The sequence below is a fragment of the Sylvia atricapilla genome, chromosome 10, assembly GCF_009819655.1.
Source record: "Sylvia atricapilla isolate bSylAtr1 chromosome 10, bSylAtr1.pri, whole genome shotgun sequence".
Classification (NCBI taxonomy): domain Eukaryota; kingdom Metazoa; phylum Chordata; class Aves; order Passeriformes; family Sylviidae; genus Sylvia; species Sylvia atricapilla.
The window spans coordinates 18,478,863-18,493,742 of record NC_089149.1 but is presented as its reverse complement, the minus strand read 5'-3'; the positions used below and the strand labels follow the sequence as shown (position 1 = coordinate 18,493,742).

Genomic DNA, 14,880 nt, shown 5'->3' with positions numbered 1-14,880 from the left:
CAGTTAAATTATTTTAAACTAATTAAGCCCAACAGTAATTTTCACACACCTGTGCTGTTAGCTCTGTTAGTATCCACACAAATCATGTGGCTGCTTCCCAAACAGGTGTAAAACCAAAACAGTTACTGGGATTTTATGTTAACCTTTGGCAATTATCACACCTACAGTTAGCAACAGCCCATATTTTTTCCACAAAGTAAAGGAAGAAATCTGATCTTTGGAAGATGTCACACACAGAGAACACAACTCAAAACTATGCAGTTGTTTTTTAAATGCATTAAATTTGGTATCCTTGATTTTATGAAGGATGTTCTAGTGTTCTTAGACATCTTTGTAGTAAAGTTAGGGCTTCTCATCTTAAAATCTATGCCTGAGTATTAGCACTGAACATTATCATCTGGAACATTTTGATATCGTACTGCTGCCACACCAGCCCCCTTCATGAGGTATTATGGCTTGTGATGACAGCAGGAAGCTGGGAACAAACAAATAAATTATCTTCTTCCTTGTTGATGAGTTGTATCAGGTCCTGGAAAAGTCTGTTGAGGTCATGGTAGCACGTTAGGAGCCATGGGGGACAAAGGAAGAGCAAAGTGTCTCACTTCAGGTAGGAGGAAACTCAGAATTAGCCCATGTGATGATGGAACTGTAACCCAAGACTGGTAGGAGGTGTTTTTGTATTAACAAAAAATGTTGTGTAATATTGGGTTATATAAATTGTATCATTAGACTGGCTCCTTCCTCTCTCTCACCTCACTGTATATTTTTGGTGAGGCCAGTGTTCCTACAGGATTCCTGACAGGACTAATGTGCCTTTAGTGTATTCTGAGTTGACACTCCTCGATTTCTCAGCTCAAAGACCTGCTTTTCATGGAACACCTGTATTACAGAAGGCAGTTCCTCTTCAGTGACTGCTCTTGAGGGATTTTGGAAGGTGTGTAACACACAATCCTGAGCCCCACCATGCTGGGAGTGCCTCAGTTTATGCTGGGATCCAGTGTCATCGGCTAGATCAGGTTATCCTTGGATACCAGGTGGATTCTTTCACAATTACAACCCACACAGAGCATTTCTGCATCATGGGTCAGATCCTTCCCAAGCGAGGGAGCCTTTTCCTCAGCCATCCTTCCTCCCTCTCTGCTGGCACACTCTGAGCCTGCCCATGAAGCTGCTGCTGAGGCCAGACTCCTGCCATTAATGCATTGTTCTTTCTTGCAGGGCGAAGACAGCACTCCAGCAGTACCTTGCATGATCAAAGACTAATTGAATCTATGGACACCCCTCATGTCTACTTAAGGAATAGCAGGAGATACTCCTGACTCCTTATATTTGCACAAGTCACCTTGGGCTGCATTTTTCTCAGGTGCAGGGAGCTGCTTTGCAGAAACAGTTCAAATGATCAGGTCTCCAGTGCACTTGAGAATTTTCTTGAGGTAGTTTCTTTACTCAGAGGACTCTGGGGGGGTTGTTTTGGTTTTTTGGGTTTTTTTTCCCTGAGCTACCTGGACTCTCAGATAGAACAATCAGTCATTGTTTTCCTTTTGGGCCTCCAATTCTCTGCTTTTGCTGCAGCCTTGTGTGGGTGCGTGGGTGCTCGAGTGCGTGTGTGTGCCGGGCTGAGTGTGTGGGTGTGAGACCTCACTTTGGTTTTCCTTTTTTTTGTGTGAAAATCTTTTTCTACAGGTTTTCAAGGGTTAACCATTGTTTGCTGTACGAATACTTCAATGAATTATATACCGTTTGAATGAAATGTTATTTAAAAAAAAAAACCAAACTGTTGTATCCCATAAAGTTTATTTTGAATTTTGAACAGATGAATGTTTTTAAGTAAAATATATGCATTTCTGAACTTCAGCTTAACTTACATTATACTTCCTTTTTAAAGAGAAAGATAGAGGGAGACAATAGACTCCAAATTCCAAGCAGCACATTCTGTACTGACAGGGTCCAAGAGTTCTTTGCCACAATACAAGGTCACCTGGTATCAATGGCATGCTCAAATCCATGGAATGGGCCAACTGGATTGGGTTTGGGTTTCTTTACATTTTTAGAAAACAAGCTCGTACTTCAGGATTAGCATGACTGATGCTTTTCAGAAAGGAGCAGGTGGCTGCAAGATCAGCAGGAGTAAGCTCTTGCTTTGCCATCCAGGAACTTGCTCAGCTAATTGCTGAAGGATTGGCTTATTCATGGTCAGAAGGATTTGCTGACGACTGATACCAGCGGAGCAAACAGTGTGTTGCAGAAGTTACATCTTCCAGAGACTAGAAGGAGGCTGGCAAGCAGGATTAAGGGATTGCTTTTGTTTTGCATCCTTTATCTCCACAAATAATTAAGTTACTTTCAAATTATTTCCACAAATGAGCAACTGGGTGCATTTAGGTGGGAAAGGAATGGAAAAACTGGGGGTTCAGTCTTGTTTTATAGCTCAGTAATGTCGCTACAGATTTTCTGCATATATGCAGCTATACACATACATGGATTTAGATTGCTGGATAGTTGGTGGGCTGTGACTGTAGCCAGAAGCCCTGACTGGCCATGTGTTCCTGAAATGGTACCTGCATGTGTGCAGGGGGAAACGAGTGCAAGTGAAGGGGGCTGTGTGAAGTCAGGCTGGAATGGCAGAGCCCAGTGGTTTCCCAGTCTCCTCAGGCAGGTCAGGGTTCTGACTCTCTGCCCAGGTCTCCTTTCAGTTTAGACCATAGTTCATAGTCAGACTCTCCAGACACTGTATTTACATAGCACTAACGGGCACTAGAGTTTGCAGCCAATGTCTTAAACCAAATCCTCCTTCTCTTACACTGAGCTTCAGGAAGGCTGCAGCAAGAAGTCAAGTCTGTAACTTTGCTAACCAATTTTGATAATTACCTGAATCTTTTATTTCTAATCAGAAGGTCAAATTGTGATGACAGCCTTACTTTTTTTCCAAGGTAACTCTTTGTGTCAGAAAATGTGACCAACAGTTTGGCCTGGAATTTGAATGTGCTGTATATCAGATAACTGTTATCACTTGGTTGCAAAGGAGAATATCTGCATTTCATGTAACTTCGACTCTCAAAGACAAATAAAAGTGAGCACCTGACACTTTTTCCCCAGGCATTGCAGTAAGTGACTGGCAGTTTTTTAACGTCCTTCTGCAAATGTTTCATGATGGACTTTGGGGGTTGAGCAAAAGGGAAAGTAAAAATACGTGAGAACTTGTTAAATCTCAGTACCTCAGAAGCAAAGTCTTGTTTATAAAATTCAGTCAAATATATTTTTGCTCGAACTGAGAGAAAAGTTCTGAGGCAGGTATTGTAAATGCAAAACTGTCCAGTGGGCATCTCCCTGCTCCATTTGCACTCCTGTCTGTGTTCAGGAGCTCGAGTTCTTACGTATCTCTTCTCATTCTTCCCCAACTCACATTTCTAAAAGCAAATCCAAGTTTGATTCTATAGAACTGTGGTGCCTACAGGTGTTAAGAGAAAAGGTGAGTAAAAGTATCTCTATACAAGTTTTGAGGTGGTTTCCTAAAATTCTGCCAGAAAAACTAAAAACCAGTGCTCAGACAATCTTCTTGCTGCATGAGAACAGTTGACATTTCTACAGGTATAGAGAGGACAAACTGTTGGATGAGAACATTTTTACATTCAGTTAAACTTTGTGAATAATTTTTGATGTTGCTATAGGTATGTACAAAAAGAAGAATACTGTAAATAAAAAGAACTTTACCAGAACATCTAGATTTTTCTCAGCTTCCTGAAGAAATATGAAGTCTCTGTGCCAGCTTCTCTACAACATAAGATTCACAGTGGGACAGACTTTCCTGGTCACCCAGAGCTTTCCCAACTGTATGAGATAGCAACAGCTTGTGAGTTCCAGGGTTGCAAACAGAGCCAAAGCAAAGTTTGTCTGGACATCATATGAATCACTAGGATTTCTGCTGTTCTTGGGCCATTTCTCCTGAAAAGCCATCCTGTTGGATGTTGATAAGTATGTCCTCTCTTTATATCTGGGTGTAGTGATGGGAGTCCCCCTTTCAGCGGTTACGCGTGCTACAAAGTGAAGAGTTGAGCAGGGAATTTGGGATGTCACACAGTGGTACCCTTGGCTCTCCCCACCACCTTCATTCCATGTTTGGACTGTCTTTCCCACACTGAAAATCAAATAACACATCACGTGGCTATTTTTCCAGTCACAGATTTGCATTGTGGCAATGAAAGAAGCCAAGTAACCTACGTAAAGCAGCTTGTGCCAGGATATTCTAAATGCAAACATCTCATACTTTAAAAAAATTATTTTTACAGACTTTACCCATTGCTGTGGATGCTGTGCCTCCACCAAACTGCTGAAGCAGTGACACACAGGCAGAGGAATAATTAAGGTGCCTGAGATTAGGTTCTTGAAGAGTAGAAAGTGGCTTTAAACGGGTCTTTGGAAATCCTGAAATGTGAGCACAAGAGACGTCAGTTTGTGAACTTTCAGTTGTGGTCACAATCATCGGGGCTTTTCTGCAGGCTGATTGCCTCAAAAAGAGACATTCTGGGGGCACAGGTATAACAAAATGTGTATCCTCAGCCAGGAGGATGGTGAGCAGCTGGAGGACAGGCCAGCAGGCAGCACGTGCTGTGTGACAAGAAGAAGCTCCAAGGTGTGCCTCTGCAGCCCAGTGGGCCCTGATGTGGGAAGGGACAGGGTAAGGGCAGCAGCCCTGCCTAAATGGCATTGCCAGGAGTGCTGGGCACTGCTCTCACTGCAGAGAGGAAAAGAAATCCACAAACCTCCCCAAACTGAGCTGGTTTGGAGGGGCACGCCCTTGCTCAGTGCTGCGATGTCACGCCTGGATCCCACGCCTTGCTTTGAGCCCGCAGTTAGGAGAGAGGTGGGAAGATTGGAGCGGAGGGCGAGCGTTGGGCTGGGGGAGCTGAGGCAGGCACAGGAGGCAGAAAGGCTCCACCTGCCGCTGCTGCTCCAGGAATCCCAGGGGAGATGGAGCTGAACTTGTGGCAGCAGCCGGCACTGGACACGGGGGAGGGAGCAGGGCTGGGCTGACGCTGCCCTGGTGATGGCAGCGCTGCCATGGCAGCCTTGGGGTCCTGCCAGCTGCTACACGAGGCCCTGGAAGGGAGCAGCAGTTAAGGCCCCACAGTAGCACCTCGGCTCTTGGAGGGGCTGTGAGCAAAGGTATGTCCAGGTTTGGGGCACTGCAGCAGGGCCAGGGCAATGCTGGGGGTGCTGTGTCTGGGCTGGAGCAGCAGGCAGGTAAAAAGCTCTCTCCGTGGTGCAGGTTGGCCAGCACTTGGATCCAGGTGATTAGAAGCCATCTGTACTGTAGTGCTTTGTGCTTGGGACAGCTGCTCGAAGGACCCTGTTCCTGCAGAAGGATGGCCACAAAGAAAAAGGAGGTAGTGCTGCAGGTCGGTAATAGCCAGGCCTTTAGCAGACCTTGTAAAACTCAGTAAGTGCAAAGGATGGAGTTCAGTCTTGGGGTATCTCAGATTCTGCTGGCAAAGCCCCACTGCGAGGTCCTTGTGGGGAAGAGGCATTCCTGGAGACAGGTGGGAAGCATAGGAGGACTGGCAGGTCACATGTGTCCCCAGTCAGGGCTGTGGGGTGCAGAGGGAGCTGCTGCAGGTTGTGTTTGGGGCTGTTGGGGCCTCACACAGGTTCAGCTGCTGTCAGAGACCAAAATGGCTCTGTTTTGTGAGGTAATATCTCAGAGGACATTTAGGAGTAGAGAACTGGGGTTGGCACATCTGGAGGGCAAGAGTTACTGGACATTTCTGATCAGGTATTCAGAAAGATTGCTGTAAAGGTAGAAAAGCTAGGAGGTACAAGGAAGACTCAAAGGCTGAAAAATCTATTTCACAGTGATGTGTAGGAGAGTTTTTCCTGTTTACACTGCACAAGTGACCTAGTGATGCTTTATAACTACTGCATGGGGAGAAGGGGTTTTAAGACCAGTTCACAATGCAAAAACATTGAAAACAGAAAATGGGTTCTTTAGGTCTGCTTCATCTTTTGAGAGTTCAGTCTTCACAAGATAGTAATAATGAAAGAGAGTATGGGCTCTGTGACCGTGTTTATTCACTGTTTAAACTGAGAAACGTGAACATGTGCAACAAGGGAAGAGGGGCACTCTATTAAGGTATGAATAGTTTCTGTTGCTGCTTGTCCAGCTGTGTTCCTGTGGGATGGGGAACTTCACATCAGCTGACACTGTGCTGCTTTGGCAGTGAAGGGAAATCGGGGTCTACATCTGCAAAATTGGGATTTTTTTACATGTGCAGATGAAAGCTGAGCCTGTGTAGGACATGAGGGGATGTCCTGGAAGGGATCTGGTTTTGTTAGAGAAAAGCTAAATCCAAGCAGCTTCAGGACATCCAAATTAGCAAACCACCTTGAAGAGTGCCAGCAGTACTTGAGTCCAGCAGTTGAACTCGTGGCCAAATTCATCATCACAAAATACTGTCATAAATCATTGAGACTCATTAGCATTATGTGACACTCTGAGTGTGGTCCCTCAGAGTGTCACATAGGAACTAGGAATAATTAAATTTTGTAGCACTAGGAATAATTAAATTTTGTAGTTCTGCAGGTGTTCTCTGAGAAACGAAATGTGCTGAACAGGCACATAAATGGAGATGTCTGAACAGCTCCCTGTTCCCTGAGTGAGACAAAGCCCTGGAGAAACTGCTCTGTGTGACCCCAGTGACACAGTCCTGAACACCTGTGAGAGGGCATTTCATTGGACTGGAGTTTCCACTCTTGGAATTCTTGACAGTGAGATTTTAGCAGCCCTTTAATTCCCATTGGTGTTAATGATTGTGAAATAGCTGGTCGTGATGCAACTTATTGTCTTCCACTGCAATCTAAATGTAGCTGGGGATGATGATACTCACTGAGGAAGAAATTAGGAATCTTCATTGTTAAGGATGAACAAAACCATATTTTTGTTTCTCAAGAAGCCTGTTTTATTTTAATTTGCTGTGTTTTTTTAAGTACATACTGAAGGGCAAGTCCTGTAAGATGGAGAAGATGCTAAGGATTATATCCTTTCTAATAACAGTATTGGGAGTGTAGGATAATAGTGAGTGGTGCTGTGTATGGAATGGTCTAGGACATCCTTGACAGGGTCAATCCCTGAGCAAGCTGATCTAATGCTGAGTTTTGTGCAGGAGATTAGGTGAAGGACTCCACAGGCCCCTCCCAGCCTAGAACTTTGTGTTGTCTGTTCACTGTGCTTTGGAAATCTTTAGGTAACAGCTGGGAATTCAGGTAGGGACATGCTGGGTTCAGACCACATTCTGGTTCCCACACATCATGGGGACTGCGTATTTACTAGTTTAGTTTATCCAGCCTGAAACATCTCAACTAGAAGTTTTTGTGTGCAGGCAAAGTGAGAAACTGGTTCTGGAGAATCAGGTGGTTCATAAACCCTGTGAGGACTGGGCCTGAACAAGGTGTTGTTCAACTGGAAGCCTGGGCAGGCAGATGGAGATCCTGGCAAGGGGCTGTGGGTCTGGGATCCCAGTTTGGGGGCCCCAGCCAACCCCCAGAACAACTCTGCAAACTGAGTCTGGGATCCTCAGGCAGCCACTGTTCCAGTAGTGCCACTCAACAGGGGAGGACTTGGCTGGATGCTGCTGCCCTTTCCCTCTGCTTTCCTTGAATCTTATGAGACATCCCAATCAGCTGGTCAGAGGTGAGAGAATCACAGTCAGAGGAGTTTCCTGAGTGCTCAGGTAATGCCTCTTCAGGCAAGTGTGTCCCTCTGGAGTGATTTGTCAATATGTTTGCAGCAACTGGGTAGTACATGATGAATTACTGTGGCTTTTACTGTGTTTTTCAATTTTCCACACAGATTAACATTACTAGCCAGGAGCTTTGGGAAGAAGTGCTGTGTCTCAAAGGACTCATTGGTAAGGGTTTGCTCAGCATACTGAATTGCTCTTGTTCTGTGTTAACAGGACACCAGGACTGTTAGGAATTATTAGTGTTAAGGATGTCTCTCCATTCCTCTTACGCTGAATGGAAGAAAAAAATATTCTAACCAAGTTGTGACCAGCAGGAGGTTGTAGTCCTCTTCATTTATGTGGGACAGTCATCATGCAATCCAAGCAGTGCTGGTCCAGTCTCCACTGCTTGGAACAGGACTGTCCCCAGCACAAGGAACTGCCTTGGCTCCCAAGGTTCTTGGGAAAACCTCATGTGCTCTACCTCTGTGCAGCAGTTTTCCCTGGGAAATCTGCTACCTCCAAGGTCACAGTCATGTCCCTGTTCCTACTTAAGGCTCCTCCACATTATTCTCAACTTGTTATTTTGTAACAAATGTAATTCTGTCCTCTAATGCAGCATTTCAAACCTTGCAAGGGTTTCCAGTTCAGAGCTGAATCCAGCCCTTCTAGAATGTGATCTCTTGGTCTGTGTCTAAACTGACCCATTTATACCTCATTCTGACCTATTTACCTGCTTGCAGTTGTCGATGCGTTTCAAGCCTGGTGTGGCCCATGCAAACCAGTAGTGAATCTGTTCCAAAAAATCAGGAACCAAGTTGGCAGTGATCTCCTGCATTTTGCTGTGGTAAGATCTCATTTGGCACTGCTTGAAATACCCAGTCCTCTGAAATCAGCTGAGGTCTAAGGGCTGAAATCACTTATCTTTCCAATATTTAGTCCAAACCATAGTAGGGCAGGAATTGCAGCTGCTGGGAGTGAACCTGCCACATACAGGGGCTTGGGTATATCTGTAGGAATTCAGACAGTTAAAGAATTTCAGGCTTGAACTGCTCTATGCTTTCCAGATTTCTACTTAACCAAGTAACATTAGATAGAGTCGTTAACACACTGCCTCTGATATACTGGGAGAGGCTGAAGGAGCTGGATTTGGTCACCTTGGAGAGGAAAAGGGACGGATGTCCTGTGGTGGGAGGATGGAGAAGGCAGAGATTATGTCTGTCGGGGAAACACAGCAACAGGACAAGAGATAATGGGATAAGTTGCAGCATGGAAACGTCCAAGTAAACAGAAGGGAAAAGTATTCAGGTGGGAGTGTGAGATACTGGGACAAGTTCCCAGAGTGCTGTGCAGAGCTGGTTCTTGGAAAAGCTCAGGACTGACACAGCCTTGAGCAACCACCTGTACCACTGAGAGCAGCCCTGCCCTGGGCAGGGTCTGGGACTGGGGCCCTTCACAAGTCCCTCCCTGCCTCATCCCTGTGGTGATTCTGTTTTCTGCTGCCAGTTCTGGACTGAGGACAGAGCCGAGGGCAATGAGGTTTCCCCTGGCTCAGCCCTCCCATCTCTGCTGCCACTGCAGCTCCTCCTGGCACTTCTCAGTCGTCATGGGCAGGAGCCCTGAATTCACTTCTCAGGCTTTTTCTCTGGGACTCACCCAGGCAAGCTGATGGGAACAGATATCCCTGTCCCACAGTAGTACTGCTCCAGCTCCTGCAGGTGACATCTACCTGCAGGTCAGGCACTGGAACTGTGTTTTCCTGTGTGTGGGGGGTGAGTACCAGCCAGCTGAGAGTGTCTGAATCCAGGCGCTTTTGTGTGCATCCCTCTGGAGCAGAAATGTTTTTCTAGAAACACCTATTTTATTTTACATTCCTTTTAGGCTGAAGTTGATTCCATTGATGCTTTGGAAAAATACAGAGGACAATGTGAGCCTGTCTTTCTCTTTTATACAGTGAGTGAAAATATTTTCCCAGTGGTTGCATAGCAATAATCATGACCTGCTGGTGGGAACAACAGTCCTCTTGGGAGGATGTTTTATTTCTTTAATGTGTGATGGGACAATTTTATTTGCTCTGTATCTACTGGTAATCAAATGCTGTGCAGATAAGTATATACACCCAGTGTGCTGCCCTGTGGAGTCTTCAGGTTCAGCCTGCTGCTTCTGCAGGACCTGACTCCTCTCACAAGCTGCATTGCTTCATCTTGAGACTGATGAGGAGGCACAAAGAAGGTTGTTCCAAGGTCGTCTTCTTGCTGTGGAGTAGAGCAGTTCTGAGGGGAGGAGGGCCTCTGAGTGATGTGCTGCTGTGGGGAATTCCAGAGCCCAGGGAGCACAACCTGAGCACTTACTGACTGATTTGCTTTCCACACTTTCCAGGGAGGAGAATTAGTGGCTGTGGTAAGAGGAGCAGATGCACCATTGCTGCAGAAGACCATCCTGAAACATTTGGAAGGAGAAAAGAAGCATTTACGTGGAGGAGAGCCTGTGGTGGTAATGGGTCACCAAAGCTTCAAACACCTGTAGATGTGCATGCAAGAGGAGAGGTTCAGCTCCACAGGGCCAGCATAGCTCTAAAGCAGAGCCACTTCCTTGCAAAAATCCTCTCCTCTGCCTAGTCAGCCTCCCAAGCCACTACCACAGGAACTGGCTTTGTATGTGTGGTCTAACATAATGACATTTCTGAGGAGCAAAACTGTCTTACCTGTGTGTGGCGTGCTGCTCCTAAGGCATCTAGAGCCTGCAGCTCTCTGCTGTCATTGCTGGCCTGTTCCTGGGAATGCTTTTCCCACAGCTTTTGCTGTCCACTGACTGAGAGCTCAACAGATGACCCTGGACAGGCAGATCCTCTGCTGTCCCTGCTGAGCTGACCTGGCCCAGGTCCTGCTCAGGTGGATGTGGGGCCCTGCCTGGCACAGGCTCACCTGGAGGGCAGGTGCAGGACATCACTGGCTCATCCATGTGCTCCTGCTGCTAGGTGCCAGACAGAGCCTTCACCAGAGAGCAGGGAAGAACAGCTCCCCTTTAGGAGGAACAACGGGAAGGACTAGCAGGTAAGGCAAGGCACAGGTGTACGATGTTCTCTATGCCTTGAGTTGGAACCTTTAAAAACTGGAACCTTCAGCAGGGATTCAGCTGCTGCTGGGACGCCTGAGGGGCCATTCCTCCATCTGGGCACACGAGGAGAGTCACCTTGAAACATAAACAAGAGCCCAGCATAGTTTAGGTGTCTGGCATTGTGAAACTTGGGGGTAGTTATCCTTCCAATGTGTTTTATGTTACATTTGACCCCCCTTGCCTTCTGGCCTGGGAAGGGCTCTTGGAAACCCCACATGGTTTTCTGTTTCCAGGTGGTTTTTAAAAGAAAACACGGATCCTTGGGCTCTAAATCTGCTTACACCATCTCCTGCCTTGTCTAAAATTAGCCACTGATTCCCAAAGGCTTTTGCCTCTTCTCCGAAAAGGGACATTTTTTCTTGGCTTTGCTGGGACAGTGCCGCATCCTGGCCCTGTGCACACCAAATCTTAGGCTCCAGAATGTGGGAATCGAAGCAAAACCCTCCTGGCTTTAGCTGAAGCACCATGGGATGAAGGGGCGTGTGAGGGATGTTGGTGTCTGCCTCTCCTTTCTGCGCCTGTTGTTAATTTTGCCCATTTTCTTCCCTCGGAGGCTGACGCACCCATCGGGTCCGGGATGACAAGCGCAGTCGTGGAGCAGATGCGAGCTTTTTCAATAAAGACAAGATTGTGGTGTGGCGGCAGCACCGACTCCGCGCCCTCGGTGTCCCTTAGCGCCTCTCGCCGCCCCCGGTCCCGCGCGGCCCCTTTAAGGCCGGCTCGGGGGCGGCCCCGGCGCGCTGCGGCTGCGTGGGGAGGAGCCGGCGGCCGCGGGTTCGAGTCCCGGCGGAGCCGGCCCGGCCATGGCCGCGTCTCTCGAGCCAGCGGAGGCCGAGCCGTGCCCGGAGCTGCCCGTGCACCGGCTGAGCGTGGCGGAGCTCGACCGTGAGCTGGACTCCCGCAGCGAGTTGGTGCGTTCCGAACCGCCGCCGAGGCGGCACGGCCGGGGGGCGGGGGCTGCGCCTGTCCGGGCGCTTCCTGCAGGGCCGAGGGAGGGTCGGTGGGTCCCTGAGACACAGGAGGGAGGGTCGGACCCCTCACACGGACACAGGCGAGGGAGGGTCGGACCCCTCACACGGACACAGGCGAGGGAGGGTCGGACCCCTCACACAGACACACATGAGGGAGGGTCGGACCCCTCACACGGACACAGGCGAGGGAGGGTCGGACCCCTCACACGGACACAGGCGAGGGAGGGTCGGGCCCCTCACACAGACACACATGAGGGAGGGTCGGACCCCTCACACGGACACCATGAGGGAGGGTCGGACCCCTCACACGGACACACATGAGGGAGGGTCGGACCCCTCACACGGACACCATGAGGGAGGGTCGGGCCCCTCACACGGACACCATGAGGGAGGGTCGGACCCCTCACACGGACACCATGAGGGAGGGTCGGACCCCTCACACGGACACCATGAGGGAGGGTCGGGCCCCTCACACAGACACACATGAGGAAGGGTCGGGCCCCTCACACGGACACCATGAGGGAGGGTCGGGCCCCTCACACAGACGCCGTGAGGGAGGGTCAGCGGCTCTCCTCACACACCCTGTGGGGGACACTCGGCGGGTCCCTTCACACTCCTGTGGGGGACACTCGGCGGGGCCGTCCCAGGCTGATCTGTGCCAGTTTCAGTATGGTGGCATGGGTCACTGTCACTGTCATTTACATAAAATTCGCGTACTTCACCGTATATAGAAAAAGCCACAACCACCTCCCAAGTTCTGTATGGCGGGTGCCTTACAGAACAGAGGTACAGAGTCAGTAATTTAATTTCTATCTCGCTGCAAAATCCTTTATACTGCAATAGCGTGTTTACTCCCGGAACATCAGAAGTGTTCTGTGACTGTTTCTGGAAATAAGTCTCACACAGCCTCCAAGAAGGAAATGTTATCTTCGCTCAACCAGATGAAGCTGTGTGTGACCGTGTCCTCGGAGCTCTTGTCTGCCTTTCCGGGCAGAGATGTCTGGGCATAGCTGCTTTTTATGTGGCTTTAATTATGGTTTGGGAGGGGAGTGGGAACCTAAACTCAGGCTGCGGTTTCTGATGTACAGATTGACGACAAAGAATTCGACATTCCTCAAGTTGATACCCCTCCAACTCTGGAGAGCATCCTGAATGAGGTGAGTGATCCGTGGGACAGGGGAGAGGTTAGGTGAGGCAGCACATACTTCTTTTCCTCTACTCTTAGTGTGTTTTTCCTGGAAAAACAAGATTATAGTGCTTCCTGGTTTCTTGATGCTGATAGCTAGCAGGTGCATGCTCAGTGGAGTAATTGCTCTACAGTGTGTGATACGAAATTTTGGGGGTTTGTTTCAATTAAAATATCTACAGCTGCAGTGTGAAAGGTTTTCATCAAGTCCAAGTACATTCATCTGTCGGTCTGGTGAGTCACCTGAAATCTTGGCAGCCTATTAAAGGTTAGGGTCACTGAACAGCTTTTTTTTAGCTAAAAATAATTGCAGGAGTATTCAGAGTAGTTCTGAAAGTGTGTGAGGAGATGAGACCTGGATTCTTCACAGCTTCATTTGTGTTGTTCCTTTCACATATGTAGCTCTCTGGCAGGAGCAGTGAATGATCTCAGCCTCTGATGTTACCTGTGGTATGTTGCAGGAGATATCTGACTGTCTCACTTGTATCCAACTCAGCGTATTTCTACAGGAGCTGTGTGACTGCACAATCCTTAGAAATGCAAAGAAGGGCATGCAAGTAAAGATAAACTCAAGAAAAGAAGCTTTTTTAACAACATGAGGAGATTGGTGGCTGGATTGCTAGGAAGCTAGTATGGAGGGGAAAAGAGCCTACCAGGGGTGACAGTTCTTTTAAAAGCCTGCATTAAAAATACAAGTATAAGGTGTCCCAAACAGAGACAGTCTAGGAACCAGAGGAGTAGTAGGGGTAGCTGTGTCCTGTTTCTGCTGGTGCCTTGGGTAGTGGAAGTTTAGTAAATTTGGGTCTTCTCAAACTGTAAGGACATGCAATGACATCCGTGTCAGAGGAGTAGATTCTAAGTCTTAAACTTGAGAGGTGATAATGAAGAAAATATAGTTCAGTGCAGACAAAGTCTTATTGCAGTATCTCAGTAAATGCAGGATGGGAGTGACTGGCAAAACATGTTCTGAAAAGGTTTTTAGCGGAGAAGAACCTATCTGAGCCAAAAAAACAAAGACAAAACAGCTGCAGTTCATAAAGAGATGCCTCATGAGCACAGGGCTGCCAAGTGTAAGTGAAATGAGGGGCAGCTGCTCTGCTCCCTGCTTGTTTGGCATCAGCTTGGGGATTGTGTTTGCTTCCTCTGGCTTTGTGCTGAGAGACCAAGAGGAGCTGCACTGGTTTTAGAGCACATCAGGGAGAATGGCTTTTTGAAAAATTGTAATAAAAAGTTTCAGGCTAAGACTCAAAGAAGAGAGAGAAAGCAGAAGAGCTGAGAAAAGAGCAAAATCAACTCTCATGGCAGCTGGAGGGACTTTTGGGCTCTCAGTGCCACTCGGTGAAGTGCTGAAATAGATGATGCTAATTCTAGGCCTTCTCTTGGCAATTTAGAGACATGGAAACAGCTGTGTTAAAGGTCGATTAAAGTTTTGATGGAGCACATAATATTTGGGGAGGAAAGGTTAGTTGACTTGTTCTCCACTTCTGTGATGTTTGTGAATTCTGGAAACTGGGTCTTCCACAGAATCAGCCCGGTAAAGTAATAAATAGTTCTGGGTTTTAAATACGAGGCTTTCTTGTTCCCTCTTTCCCCATTTCCCTGCTGAATTGATGCTGCTTTGCTAATATTTTCAGTTATGCTGTTGTGAGTTTTGAACATTTAGCAAGCTGTGCTGCTTCTCGCCCTCCAGACTGATGATGAAGAAGAGTCTTTTGTTTTGGAGGATCCCTTTCTCTTGAACATTGATAACACGGATACACACTCCTATGACACCTCTTCTGTGGCCAGCTCTGACAGTGGGGACAGGACACACCTGAAAAGGTACTGCAGCCTCATGCCCTGGGAGGTCAAACCATTTGTGAAGGGTACTGCTTACATCTGTTAGAAACAA

At 47.6% G+C, this 14,880-nt stretch overlaps 2 protein-coding genes and 1 long non-coding RNA gene across 9 annotated transcripts in view; all 3 read left to right on the top strand.

Annotated features, from left to right (window-relative positions):
- ARMC8 (armadillo repeat containing 8) overlaps positions 1-3,099 on the top strand; it is a 62,229-nt gene extending 59,130 nt beyond the window's left edge. For all 4 annotated transcript variants that reach the window (XM_066326185.1, XM_066326186.1, XM_066326184.1 and 1 more), the window contains one exon: positions 1,219-3,099. In XM_066326185.1, coding sequence (XP_066182282.1) covers positions 1,219-1,252 — 34 coding nt within the window. In that variant the 3' untranslated portion in view covers positions 1,253-3,099. The remainder of the gene's footprint in view (positions 1-1,218) is intronic.
- Positions 3,100-7,797: 4,698 nt separating this feature from the next.
- On the top strand, positions 7,798-11,483 carry LOC136365791 (uncharacterized). The gene is made up of 5 exons (XR_010744411.1): positions 7,798-7,901; positions 8,459-8,562; positions 9,597-9,668; positions 10,095-10,768; positions 11,386-11,483. It is a non-coding gene; the product is annotated as an uncharacterized lncRNA (long non-coding RNA).
- Positions 11,484-11,566: 83 nt separating this feature from the next.
- VPS8 (VPS8 subunit of CORVET complex) overlaps positions 11,567-14,880 on the top strand; it is a 67,084-nt gene continuing 63,770 nt past the window's right edge. For 3 of the 4 annotated variants that reach the window (XM_066326179.1, XM_066326177.1, XM_066326178.1), the window contains exons 1-3: positions 11,567-11,743; positions 12,892-12,960; positions 14,680-14,810. In XM_066326179.1, the coding sequence (XP_066182276.1) occupies positions 11,636-11,743; positions 12,892-12,960; positions 14,680-14,810 (308 nt within the window). In that variant the 5' untranslated portion in view covers positions 11,567-11,635. Of the gene's footprint in view, positions 11,744-12,891; positions 12,961-13,389; positions 13,506-14,679; positions 14,811-14,880 lie in introns of those variants that run through there. The other variant, XM_066326180.1, reaches the window with a different exon arrangement.